General features: G+C 37.6%; 3 protein-coding genes across 4 annotated transcripts in view; 1 reads left to right on the forward strand and 2 right to left on the reverse strand.

Annotated features, from left to right (window-relative positions):
* LOC128620299 (integrin alpha-2-like) overlaps positions 1-6,768 on the forward strand; it is a 38,783-nt gene extending 32,015 nt beyond the window's left edge. The window contains exons 25-29 of the mRNA XM_053645177.1: positions 387-497; positions 798-911; positions 1,811-1,900; positions 2,223-2,339; positions 2,572-6,768. Coding sequence (XP_053501152.1) covers positions 387-497; positions 798-911; positions 1,811-1,900; positions 2,223-2,339; positions 2,572-2,664 — 525 coding nt within the window. The 3' untranslated portion in view covers positions 2,665-6,768. The remainder of the gene's footprint in view (positions 1-386; positions 498-797; positions 912-1,810; positions 1,901-2,222; positions 2,340-2,571) is intronic.
* LOC128620300 (molybdopterin synthase catalytic subunit-like) lies at positions 487-10,788 on the reverse strand. 2 transcript variants are annotated; one of them, XR_008388115.1, is made up of 5 exons: positions 10,674-10,788; positions 9,477-9,630; positions 8,828-8,951; positions 8,087-8,239; positions 487-1,075 (listed from the first exon to the last, which is right to left on the reverse strand). XR_008388115.1 is itself a non-coding variant. In XM_053645178.1 (4 exons), the coding sequence occupies exons 1-4, from the start codon at positions 10,786-10,788 to the stop codon at positions 8,153-8,155; spliced, it is 480 nt and encodes a 159-aa protein (XP_053501153.1). In that variant the 3' UTR covers positions 7,478-8,152. The 2 variants fall into 2 exon arrangements, 1 of the variants encoding a protein (XP_053501153.1); XM_053645178.1 differs by lacking the exon at positions 487-1,075 and having other exon boundaries at positions 7,478-8,239.
* Positions 10,789-11,528: 740 nt separating this feature from the next.
* LOC128620301 (molybdopterin synthase sulfur carrier subunit-like) lies at positions 11,529-13,718 on the reverse strand. Its single transcript, XM_053645179.1, has 3 exons — positions 12,676-13,718; positions 12,394-12,515; positions 11,529-11,668 (listed from the first exon to the last, which is right to left on the reverse strand). The coding sequence occupies exons 1-3, from the start codon at positions 12,685-12,687 to the stop codon at positions 11,542-11,544; spliced, it is 261 nt and encodes an 86-aa protein (XP_053501154.1). The 5' UTR covers positions 12,688-13,718; the 3' UTR covers positions 11,529-11,541.
* Between the last annotated feature and the right edge of the window lie 256 nt (positions 13,719-13,974).

Consider the following 13,974-nt stretch of genomic DNA (forward strand, 5'->3'; position numbering starts at 1 on the left):
AATAATGACACATTTCTCAGCAGTTCTCGCGTGTTAACGCGTTACTGGGGGCTGCAATTCAATCTGGTTGTGTATATTTAAGCTGGGAATATTTCAATTGGAAACACTTCACACACAATTTCATTATTACAGATTTAATAAACCGGTCACACTCACTAATACATCCTCCTGATGTTTGCAGATTGCTTTGATCATTAATCGTGAAATATATTCAGATCGTAGGAAAGGTATACGTCACATATTACATCCTGGTATCGGATGCCAGTATCGTGAGGATTTTATGAGTAAATGAGCATGGTATGAGACTGATCCGACTGCTTACACATGAACGTCGTTACACTTATAAACTGATTATCTAAAGGTGTGTGTGTGTTTGTGTCTCTCAGCAGAGTGATGTTCAGTGTGAGACCCAAGCGCTGATCGACCCGTTTAAGATCAGAGACAAAGAATACACAGCCACATTCACCAAGGAGAGCTTCCGAGGAACCAGTCACCTGGTGTGTGTGTGTGTGTGTGTGTGTGTGAGTGTGAGTGAGAGAGAGAGAGAGAGTGATCTGTTTTTACGTACACTATAACATTATCAGAATGCATAGAATCTGCACTGGATCTCCCAAAAAAAAAAAATGTTTTGACACTAAATTCTTTCTTCTTTAATCTCAGACTAAATACGCATTTAATAAAGGCAATTATTTTATATTGTAAAAGCATTTACTATGCAACACACACAAATATTACACTCATGTCCAACCCACTTGAAACACTTGTGTCTGAAATGTCGAAATGTATTAACCCCACAGAACTGCGACACGGCCGTGTGTAAGCAGCTGAAGTGCGTGCTGAAAGACCTGAGCGTGAAAAGTGATTACTATATCAGCGTCTCCGCGAGGATCTGGAACGGAACGTTCGCCGAGGTTCGCTGACCAGCTACGCTTCCTCGATTAACCGCTGTCCTGTCTTCACCAAGCTGAACGACAGCAGGGTTGCCAGATTGGATTGGCTGTTTTCAACGTTATGACTCAATTTACTCTCGTTTAAACCGAGGGAGAGAACTGATTCAGTGCAGTGAAGTAAAAACCTGAGAAAAAATAGATAAAAATGATACACAAGCATATTAATACTTTTTTCAAAAACAGTTATAATAACTATAATTATATAATTAAAATTATTAACTGGTTGCTTTAGTAATTATTTCAGAACTGCTTTATATAGTTTACGATTATTATTATTATTATTATTATTATTATTATCACAATATAATTAAACATTTGATATTGTAAAATAAATTTAAACGGACCAACATTTATAGTTTTTGACATATAAAAGTTTATAGATTTTTATAATAATTTAAACACTAGTGGACAATAACTAAAGATTTTCCAAGCTTGGAGAAAATTATTATTGTTACTATTATTGCTTCCTTCCTTGACATCCGTTCTTCCTTCATTTCTTCCTTTCTTCTTCCTTCCATCACTCCTTTCTTTCATTCTGTTCCTTCCATTCCCTTCCTACATTCCTTCTCTTCCGTCCTTGCCTTCCCTATTATTATTATTATTATTATGATTATTATTATTATGGTATGGTTTGTAAATGAACAGATTGGGAAGTATCTTGTGGCTTGTGTCAGTAAGAGATTTTTCCGCATTAATAAAGCCACATTCGGACAGACGATTAACCAATTTGGCAACCCAGTCCTTCAAGCCTTAGAATAAAATAGCAGAATAATATTTTTGTTGTGTGAAGCCACAATATAAAAGCTGTATAGGTATGTTTCACTCATTTTCTTTCTCTCTCTCACTCTCTCTCTCTCTAGGCTGATTTCCAGTCGGTCGTATTAGACGTGAACGCTCAGATCGAGACGTCTCAGTCTGATCTACTCGTTATCGCCCACAAACAAGTGACGGTACGGAACACTTTATGTTTGATTTAGCTAACATTAAACAAGTATATAGCTAACATCAGTTCAATAAATATATTTATCGGGGATGTACTGAAATCTCCGCTACTGAACAATTTCAGTACAAACGACAAAGCTTGTTCTTACGTTTCACAGCACACAATCGCAACTGGGAGACGTCGGAGCTCTTTCAAAAAAACTCGTTCAAACGGATCTTTCCTACTGGGAAGTCGGAAACTTCCCGGTTAACACTTGGTTATGAACGAGCGTTTGTGCTAAGTGTGAAAACAGCCTCAGAGTTCACGGCCATTTTGTTCCTCCTCATCAGGTCGATGTCACTGTGAGTAAACCAGGTGCCAAAGGTGATGTACCTGTCGGAGTGATCGTGGGCAGTGTGATTGGAGGATTACTCCTGCTGGCTGTTGCTGTCGCAGTGCTGTGGAAGGTACGATTTCATTTTCTTTTTCAGAAAGAGTAAGTCAGTACGTACATTTTATTTCTAAAGCGCATTTAAACGCAGCGAAGCTGACCAAAGTGCTGAATAGAGGAAGAAAGAGTCAAATCGAAAACAGGATAAAACCAAAATCGCGACTTAACACGTCTCAGCCGATCGATACGTTTAAAGATTGTGCGAATTCGATTTTTATTTTTAAATGTTTGTGGTGCGATCTCTTCAGCTGGGCTTCTTTAAGCGTAAATACCAGCAGCTGCAGAGAGGCGATGACGGTGCTGAAGCAGAAGGACTACAGGACAACGCGGGACAACCGTGAGACCCAGACGGATTCCCCCGTCCGGTTCAAGACTATCTGATCTCGGATCAGCTCGAGCTAAAGTAACCCTCGGAGACACGGAGATCAGATGCACAGCAGTGAGGAGGTGAACCTCAAACACACAGCAGCAGGCTGCGATCTGGTTCGAATGGAAAAGCAAAGGAACAACACTCCGACTGTCGTGCTGCTATGGACGATCCTCACATCCGCTGCTTATTTTCGCCAACACTGGAGAACGCTTCGTTTTTCACTCCGAGTCTCTGCATCAGCGTAAGCCACGGGAAATGGGCTTCCGTTCCTGTTTGTATTTTTACTTTTATTTGGAAATACTGTAAATATATTTGATAGAGAAATATTGTTGAAAATGATACGCAGACTGCACTGACCTTTTTCCTGACAAAACTAGTTTTATTGACGAGCACAGAACAACATTATTATGTAAATATCTTTTTTTTTTTTTTTTTTTGTTACATATTTTTCATTTTTAAAACCGGTCTAATCATATTGGAGCATCATTTCATGACACGTATCATTTTCACGAGAAACGTTTCTCAATATTCAGTAACGTCGCATTTCAGTGTTGACGGCGACAACAAAACTTTTTCGATGTCATTTATTCTGAAGTCATATCACCCAGCCATTCAAACGAGCCACTACTCGATCATTAGTAGCGTGAATGCTTTTTGGTGAAATGCTAGCTCAGGTGCGGCCAAAAACCATCGTTCTGACGGACAACACGTGGAACATTTAACATTACAGGCAGTCGAGTGCAAAAGTTTTCATCCTCTTTAATCAAGGCTTCAGTTCAAATAGGCCTCGTTTATCTTTTAGTAAAGTTGTGTGAGAATGTTTTTCGCCAAACTGGACTGTCTGTAACCGCCAAGAGCGATCGCGAAAAAGCTGCGAATTACTGCGAGTTACATTTTGACACACCAATAAAACCATAAAAAGTAAAGAATGGTTAAAAAAAAAAAGACAAAACGAAGACCAAACGGTGAAGGAGCACAAACTCTTCCAGTCACATGGTTAAGCAACCGCAGCACGTCAGCTACCATAATAACTCCTCCTCCTTTCATAGGACGCCATTACTTTTGTCCTAATAGAATGGCTAACTTTGAAAAGGAGGACATGTTTAACCAACAGGAAACAAGTGCTCAACATCCTGTTACACAACGTTTTTTTTTTTTTTTTAGAACATGTATACATGCTCACTATCCACTTTATTAGGAACGCCTGTACAACTGCACATTCACGCAGCTATCGAAGCATCCAATCATGTGGCTGCAGCACAATGCATAAAACCATGCAGATACAGGTCAAGAGCTTCAGTTCATGTTCACATCAAACATCAGAATAAAGAAAAAGTGACATCTCTGAGACTTTAACCCTGGCAGGATTGTCGGTACCAGATGGGCTTAGGATTTTCACACACAACCGTCTCTAGAGTTGACACAGAATGGCGCCAAAAAAAAAAAAAAAAAAAAACATCCCGTGAGCGGAGGGTCTGCAGGCTGGATCACCTTGTTCACACTTTCTCTTTATTCTGATGTTTGATGTGAACATTAACGGAAGCTCTTGACCTGTATCTGCATGATTTGATGCATTTATACATGCCACACGGTTGGCTGATTGGGATGACTGCATGAATGTGCAGCTGTTCCTAATAAAGTGGACGGGACGTGTATAAGATTTCAGAGAAAATGGACGTTTCGGACCAAAATCCTTCATCAGCTGTGAAACAAGAGTGCTGTATATAAACTGTGTATATTTATATAATCGTCATTAGAAGATGCATTAAAACCGAATGAGCAAAATCTCTACATCAAATATGTCTAAAAGCTTGTTTCTGCTGCGTATGAGTAAATATTACACAGATATATATATATATATATATATCTCGCAGCTTATGTTCCTCGCATACACACTACGGGGTTTTGCTGAGTGATTATAGGAAAAGGAAGCACTAAGTCAATATCGTGCGATATTAATAATTATTACTGAGATTATTTTTTTTAAAAGGCCAATTGTAAAATTTTAGCTCACAGTTGTGAGATGTAAAGTCACAGCTGAGTGATATTAACTAGCAGCTGTGAGCGGAAAATGTGACGGTTTGTGAAAATAACCCCTAGTTTCGAGATTTAAAAAAAATAAATAAAGACACAATGGAATGATTATTAACTTGTAACTGTGACCAAAAAAAAAAAGTTGCATCCAAATGACACGATTTTGAGATCAAGTGCCGACCGAGCAATTATTAACTCTAACTTAATTAAGTGACGTTAACTTGCATTTGCGAGGAAAAAAAGGCACAGTTTCGTGAAAATAACGGAATTTTTAAATTGTAATTGCAAATTATTTTTCAGGCAACTGCGAGTAAATATCACTCAATCGTGACGTTAAAACAACAAAAAAAATTGATATGAACTGACGATTGAGCAATTATTAACTCGCAATTACGAGATTGAAAAAACTAAATTTGAGGGAGGGTTCGTCCCAAACAGCTGTCTAGCTCTCTAGGTGATGAATCAGTACATCGAGTACACGAGTTAGGGCACTAATAAGGACCCTGACTCACTACACGTTTGGACGCTGATAACTGGATTTCCGCCGACACGACTACGTACTCGTGTTGTCAAACGTCACCGCTGACATTTAACCAACAACATGACCGATGTCTTTCTGACATTATATGTCGTATCGATTTGTTAGTTTAATCCCGTGCGCTTCAGTGACGGTACTTCAGGCAGGAGCGTATTTTTAAAAAATCTCTAAACACTTAAATGTCGTCATTAGACGTTATATAGAACATCAAATAAAGTTTTAAAAAATCCTTAGCGCAAGTAATCGTTTCAGCGCTACAACAACGATAACAAGCTCCTTACATTTGTAGACGGAAGTTGCCTGAGAGTTCGTCGGCCATTTTGTCTCCAGCTGAGAGGCTTCAGTAAACGTGACGTTATTTCCGGTTTGAACATAACGAGCGTCGATGCTCCTGGTTTTTGCGGTGCATTGTGGGATTTTTTTTTTTACGGAGCGGACGTTCCAGTGCACCGGAAAGCATTTTAGCATTCAAAATGGCCGCCTCGCTGCTCAGCGCCCAGACTACTGAACTAGAGAGCTGATTGACACGCAGTTGTATAAAAATAACTCCCGATTAATGAGCAGTCGCATGATGATGATTCACAATCACGAGCGTAATATTTTCCCCTACGCGGTGGAAACAAGATTCCATAAATATAGCTATTTTATTTTATTTTATGTATCGTTAAACACCATGCATTCGTTCCTCTCTCTCTCTCTCTCTCTCTCTCTCTCAGGAATAGAAAACATTAACTAAACTACTGGAACACTTTGTACTGTAATATTTAAACACTCTGCTGACTGAAACGTGTTCGTCACGCCCCAGGCAGCAGAATGACGTTTTTGGGAATTTAAAAAAATTAATAAATAAATGTCTAAAATATCTATCTTTTTTTTTTTCACCTCACGTGAAAATGTATTGTTTAATTTTTTAGAGTTTCTTTACATGTTCATCCGGCACTTTACTCACTTCTCACTTACCCATTAAGTTCGCTTTAGTGATTCTGATCGTACTTAACGTTCTGGATTTATCTTTTTTTTTTCCCTTGTATTTTATTTTCACAAACGCTTTATTTTAGATTTCTTTTTGACCATCTGGAACAAAAAAAAAAAAACACTTTTAAAAACATACCTTTAAAAAACTTTGTAGCATTTTTTATTATTATTATTATTATTCCATCCTTTAGGCTTTGGTAAGAGTTTGTATTTTTATACTTTACTCAGACTGTACAGCATGAGTGTAAATTTAAGATTTGATTATTTACTGAATTCTGCAATAAGTTAAATATGTACTGTAGTCAGGTTTTATTCTTCAAATTAAAAATTTCAAAATACTGATTACTATATTAATGCTTTTCTATAAATTTATCAGAGCACTAAATGTTTACAGAAGTTGTTTGTTGTTGTTTTTTTTGCAATGGTACGTTATTTCAATTTTTGTCTAAATAATAGATCAAACAGGGCAATTTATTCAAATGATCATTAAAACATTGTAATTTGCTTAATTTGTCGTGGTTTTCATTCATATTTAAATATTTCTGAAAAGACTTGACATCTTTCTATTTTCCTGTGTTCACACACTCACAATCATACACGTACGTACATATTATATTGACATTTTTACTAACTAAAAAGTACTCGTCTGTACCTTAGAGCTAGTGGTCATGTTTGTTTAACCTCCCGTGTCATTTTTAACGAATGTCTTCGAAAGCATTTTCTAATAACGAACGTTAGCAGAGAAGAAGGTGAACGTTCATGAACGTGACTTAAAATCCTCTCAGAAATCCCATCAGGTTAAATCAGATAAGCAAACGTCCTTCTTTCTACCACTTCCATATATGGGCTTGAAGACACACCCACATTCTCACCTGTCACTCAGAACTGCTCAGATTTCCATATATGGACTCGGACACACCTACCTGCCCTGCTGTCTGCGATCTGCACGGATCTGACGGTGTATTTATCAGGATATTGTCACGGTAGTAACTGATTAGTTGCTGAATCGTTCGTTATAAGTTATGATGCTTTCCAGTGACACCTTTCGGTGGTGCAGGACCAATGCATGCCGGTCGTGCATGCATTGGTCCTGCATCACCGAAAGGTGTCACTGGAAAGCATCATAACGAACGATTCAGCAACTAATCAAAACATGTTCTTTTAGGTGTTCTCGGAATGAATTCCAGTGAAGAATTTTCAAGTAATAACACTAGAATTTGGGATTTTCTCTAGTTGAAATAATCATTTGAGGTATTCATAAAGAGATCAATCACAGTTGACATTAAAACGTGTAAGAATTCATTTAATATATATTATATTTATATTTATGAAAAGAACATTTCTTTTAATTACAAGCCCGAACATAAACTGCTAATAATTAAACTTTTTTTTTTTCCATCATCCATCCAGTATCAATACTTGAGATGTTTTACTGTACTGTGATAATTTATCCTATCAGAACTTTCATGCCTGGAAGTTTAGTTTAAGCTTTATTTGTTTTAATTTGAAAAGAAAAGAAAAGAAAAAAAAAAGCTTTCATGTGAACCTAGAGATTCCACTTTATTGGTTGTAGTTAGTTAAAAAAAATGACCACTAGGGGGCAGCTGAGTAAAATATCTGCACGTGTTTTATTTCTTTAAATCAGCACACAAGAGCGAAGAATATATACATTTTGCTTTACATTTGATCTTTTTTTCCTCCCACAAATGCTTCATTTCTAGTTCTGAGCCTGGCAGTATATTTGTTTAGATTTGAAACATCTCTTAAATAGACATATATATATATTTTTGTAATTTGCTCGAATATTGCCGAGTCATATTAAAACAAGAAAAAAGCCACATCTCACTCGCAAGCTGTGGGTTCACGACCCCGCTTAGAGATAAAAGCCCTGGAGCTCGTTACAGTCCAAAGGTCAAGTCGTTTTTCTCTCGGCACGACTTCCTGTCCACAGACACTCGCTGTTCTCTTTCCAGCATGGCTCCTCCGATTCATAGATCTCCTAAAAATGAAACAAAAATACATCCACGAGAAGCAGGGAATAAAACCACTCTGTGTGGGGCTGATATGGGAAACTAATCTAACGGGGTGGAGCGATGAAGCGGAGCAATCTGAAGTTGATTATTTTTCAACAACAACAGCGAGTTTTATTCGTTTTATACGATGACGATTTTATTAAAGAACGACACTTTATACATTTTATCCGTTTATAGTTACATCGTGAAACGTCCACGGAACAAGTTCTCACTGACGTTATAGTGGCTATAAACGGTCGCGGCGTGTCATGTTACCGAGAGAGAGAAAAAAATAAAAGCGTAAACTCCTCTGTCCTGAAGATTTAAAGTTACAGCTTTAACTCTGACACTGGAGACTCCTTCCGTAAACCTTAAATAAACATCTCCTTATAGTCAACTTTAATCCGTTTATGCAAAGCACCGGCCGTGCGCGTCCCTCTGAACGAGCCGTTACTATAGAAACGATATAGAAACCTGCACTACTGCCAGAGCTGCAGTTATAGAGAATTAATCAACACGTCCTGACCAATCAGAATCCAGCAGAGCAGCGGTGTAGCTCGCAGTAGTAGACGAACCTTTTTCCAGATGGGGACAGTGGATTTCAGAGCATCTATTCCGTACTTCACGGCCTCCAGAGAGTCACTGCGGTGAGGTGACGAGACTCCGATAATCACACTGGCCTCGGTAACAGGAACCACGCTACACACACACACACACACACACACACACACACACGTCAAATTCATTCAATATCATGATTACAGAAACAGAAACTCCTATATCATCATCAGTGTGCAGTAAAAGTGCAGATTTCAAGAAATAAAAGCCATAATGTAGCTATTTCACCCCTTATTTTACTAAACTACTTATTTAGAAATAAACTGAAATCTATAGATTCAAAGTTGCTTATTTTAAAAAATAAATACTAGAATAACTTAAAGGTTTAATTAAACTGGAGGCAAATAACACAGATTACAGGTCTGTTCATCAGGAAATCTGACTATTAGTACTTTTGGTCGTCAGGTGTTGATTAAGTTTCTATAACAGTGCATGTTTATGTTAAAGCTCGGTACCAAATCAGGATCAGACTCAGGTAGGGGGCGTGGCTTAAAGTTTGAAGGCGGAGACTGTGCATTAGAAGTGATACAGATGAGCTGTGATTTTAGCAGCTTTACACTTCTCTGACGTCATAGACCGTACGCATTTTTGGCTGCGGCTGCTCACCCGAGTCTGTGATGGATGCAGATGTGTCGGACTGTCGGCCATCTTCTTCTCACGTCAGCGCATATTTTCCTCATCTCCGACTCCGCCATGGGCACATACGCTTCGTATTCCAGCTGAACGACCCTCTTTCCCTCGAAATGATCTCTGGTGGTTCCTGGACCACACATTTATATATTAATAAGAAACACGGAAATTCTCACACTAGCGATGGCTCTGTTCAGGGAGTCAGATCACCTGATTCGGCTCACCGACACGACTCGACTCTTTCAGTTACGCAAACGACTCGTTGCCTTTTTTTTACCTTCTTTTTTTTTTTCCTAAACCGGACAAAATTTTTGAAGGACAAATCGCAGGTCGATATTTTTGGCTGAAATTCTTCCATGAAATCTTACCCCACATTTTAATAAACGAAATAACATTACTCCGCTGAATCGTTTATACGTCTCTGAGCCGAACACACGTCTCATCGCTCGTGCTGCTTGAACAGCTCAGATGGTGATAAAAGGTTTTCACCTGCAGGAGTTATATGGCCTATATAAGGAACATTGCCTATAAAAGGAAAAACCTAGGCTCGGTGTGTCATTCGTGAACGAGTCGACTCTTTTCTGAGAATGTTGACTCAAAGAGCCGACTATACTGTATATTAATAGACAAGTTGGGTGATGGAGACAAAATGCTCAAATACAATTATCGGAGTTTGCCGGATTGTTTAAACACAAAAACTTTTACAGAATGGATGGGAATTCCGAATCTTTTCAACGAGTCAGATCATTTGACTCGGCTCACAAAAAGGAGTCAACTCCCTAACAGCTCAGTGCTATTTCGGGGTTTTTTTGCTCTATACCAGACAAACTGCAATAACTTGACCTGTGATTCTTCTTCTTATGCCTGAAATTGAAATTGTTTTATGAAATCTTTCTCTACTGTAATAAATAAAAGTTATTATAAAATACACAGCCGATTCTCTGTCACACTGAATCATTCACATTATTCCTACCAAAAAAACCAGCTCAGATTTCACAGAGATTTCTATGGAAGTGTTTAGATTAAATTACACAGCAAAAGGGAAAGAAAGAAAAAAAAAAACAACTCATATGTGCGGGTCAACAATCATCTAAAAGAGTCGATTCAAAGAGTCGACTCATTATCAAACGACACAATAAAAAATAAATACATCCAGAAAGCTTTTGATCCTACCGATGAATAATGAAATGGCTCCACAGGAGGAACATGTCACCGATTCTGACACAGCATCAGTGGAGAGTTTGTCTGTGGTGAGTTTAATCAGGTCCAGACCCCGTCCATCCTCCATCACTGGTTCTTAACACACACACACACACACACACACACACACACACACACACCAATGTGTGATTAACACTGAACTAAAGTCTACCTTTGCTGACTTATTTCTTCATACTCATGTGATTATCACCAATCAGCTGTAAATTACCAATCTTTAAAATACCAATCTTTAATGTGACTCGGGAACAACGAGTTGTCTCAGAGAGTGATTCGTTCGTTTTTTACCGCGCATGTGCATACACTGCAACATCCCCGTACGTTCTGTACAGGAAATAGAAAAAGTTCATGTCTCGAGTCTTCGGGTTCGAGTCGTTCGTTCTTCCGGTGACCACGCCCTAGGCAATGCACCATGCAGTACCGGAAACAGAAACGATTAGTTCACGTCTCGAGTCGTTCGTTCATCACGTCACGTCACAGCCCCACTGTATTCAGCCTACGGGGCGATCACGGGATGAACGAATGACTCGAACCCGAAGACTCGAGACGTGAACTAATCGTTTCTGTTTCCGGGTAACAGACGTGACAAATGTGACTCCAAATAAAAGATTCGCTCATTTTGCTGAACGAGATTCAAAGATCCGAGTCGGTAAAATGATCCGAACTTCCCATCACTAATTGATGAGGTCTCGTTTTAAAACAAAACGGCGGACGTGGGGCGACATCACATTCCCAAGTCCTTTAGCCACGCCCGTGTTCACGTTGCAAAAAAGCTTCACGAAGTAAGAGAGTGTGTGTACATGGGGGAACCTGTGACGTGCGTTTAGCCTCCGCTGAGCGGCGGGATCACGGCCACCTCGTCTCCGTGCCGCAGACGCACAACCTGCTCGCCCACAGACACGTACTCTCTCCTCACGGCCAAAACCACCTGCTCACGCACGGCCGAGAGTCTGCAGGGAAACGTTCACGTCAAAATTATGCCATAAACACACAAACAACAGCATTAAAACACTCCACAGATGTGCATTAAAGATAGAAATGAACAATAACAAAGATTCTTTAAGATGATGACGTCATAGTAATAATAATAAATTAAATTATTTTACATTTAGTGTTAAATAAAATGTTTGTTGTGCTTTAGACTTGTTACACCAACCACAATATCAAAATATTATCATCTTTATACTAGATATCATTTCATTGTTTTATTCAATAATGTTTTAAATACTTCATAATAATAATAATTTTATTATTATTATTTTAAGGAATGAAAAACAGGATTATTAGAAATGATGGTTATTAGAAACCAGCTATAATAGTTTACGATACGGTTTTACTTTAATAACATGAACAATATACAGTAAATATTGAACACCGCGAAAAAAAATAGAGAGAGAAAAGTATATATTTGTCATTATTACAGTTTCTATAGAATGGATGAGGTTTATTATTGTTATGCATTAAAAATACTTAACTTTACACAGCCTAAATAAATACAACAAAAATATAATGCTGCATGTATAGTTTAAATATTAAGTGTTAAACGTGTATTTACGGTAATGCTGATGCGCCAGTGAACGCTGCATGACAGAAACCACGTGTTTAAAGGTGTTTTGGTGTGGATTTCTATTTTTTAACTTATTATTATTATTCGTTTTATGTGTAATTTACTTACTTTGGGTGTTTGTGCTCCAGTTCCTGCCACAGCTGAAGGCTCGTTAGCTCTGAGTTCACTCTGATTATCTCCGATTTCACTCCGGTTAATTCGGCACTTTTTGCAAAATACAACACGGTCACCTTATTCAATACAGAGCAAACAGGAAAATTAGCAGGATGCGAACAATGCTAAAAGGCCTGTCTGATTTTAAAACCAGCTAGTGACAGCTGTGGAATTACCTAACACAATCAGAATTACTGTTTATACATATACTTATAGTGTTAGTTTTATTATAATTACCTCGGTATTCATGAATGGAGGTTGTTTTGGCAGGCGCGCGGACCTGCTATTAAGATTTGTTTGGGGTGTTTTTCCTCGGGGTTGCCAGATATGCTTATTAGAAATGAATAATTTTCTGTACTATTCGTGTCTGGTGATATTTCTATCAACTATAGATGTAATCATAAATGATTCAACATGGATTCAATATGTTTAATTAATTACTATTTTCACAACATTAAATAACTTCCAGCACGTATTTAAATGACGGGGATTGAAACAGCGCACCCTGGCAACACTGTACCTAGCAACGTAATACGTCGGGATGAACCCGGAAGTAAAAAAAATCTCCGTTGCTATGTTGTACGCTTTTACTTTTAAAGTACTCGTAATTTATATATTTTTTTGTTGGACACCAATTTTAGATTAGATATTGTCTCATAAATGTATAATATATTAGATTGTTTAACTGATTTTCGTCTTACTAATACAACCTAAAATTCTAAAAGATCCCACAACTGCTGTAACATTTTACCACCAAGATGTAATGAATCATTACATAAAATAAACAAACAAACTCAAAATGTTGAACAAACTCAAAGAGGAAACAAGGATAAAATTTTAGAGTACATAATGTTTGATGAAGTCCGTGCAGGTCAGGTTTTCTCCGTGTGAAATAACACGCAGCGCTTGTTGGCCGCTAGAGGGAGACAAAGTGTCAGGATAAAAGCTCTTACTGACTAACATGTCATCGTTTGGAATTCTATTATTTGTAATAAATTGTAAAATAAAGGCACGTTTAAATTTTCATCATGGTGAATGCAAACTTTTACACGCAACTGTTGATTTAGCATTTCCACAAAAAAAAAAAACAAACAAAAAAAGTTTTGCTGTGTTATGAAATGAATTCTGTAATATTCGATTAACGCTTGCTTGGCCACTAGAGGGAGACCGAGTCTCTGATTTTATTCCCATCACTCAGAAGCGCACTTTAGAACAGAATATTTTACTTTGGGTTTAGTCTGAAATATTTATTCACTCCTAAGTGAACTAAATATTATATATTTCCTTTCACACTCCTTTAGGTATATTATTATTATTATTATTATTATTATTATTATTATTATTATTATTATTATTTAGTAGTAGGACTAATAGTAATAATTTTTATTTTAAAATATTATTTTTTTCATGTTACGAAATTGTTATTATGTTAATCCCATTATTATTATTATTATTATTATTATTATTCCAAAGTGCTTCCTTGCGCAACAGTTCGCAGTGAGAAAAGTTCCTAGCTTTATAAATGTCACCTGATAA

This window comes from Ictalurus furcatus, chromosome 16 (genome assembly GCF_023375685.1).
Source record: "Ictalurus furcatus strain D&B chromosome 16, Billie_1.0, whole genome shotgun sequence".
Lineage (NCBI taxonomy): Eukaryota > Metazoa > Chordata > Actinopteri > Siluriformes > Ictaluridae > Ictalurus > Ictalurus furcatus.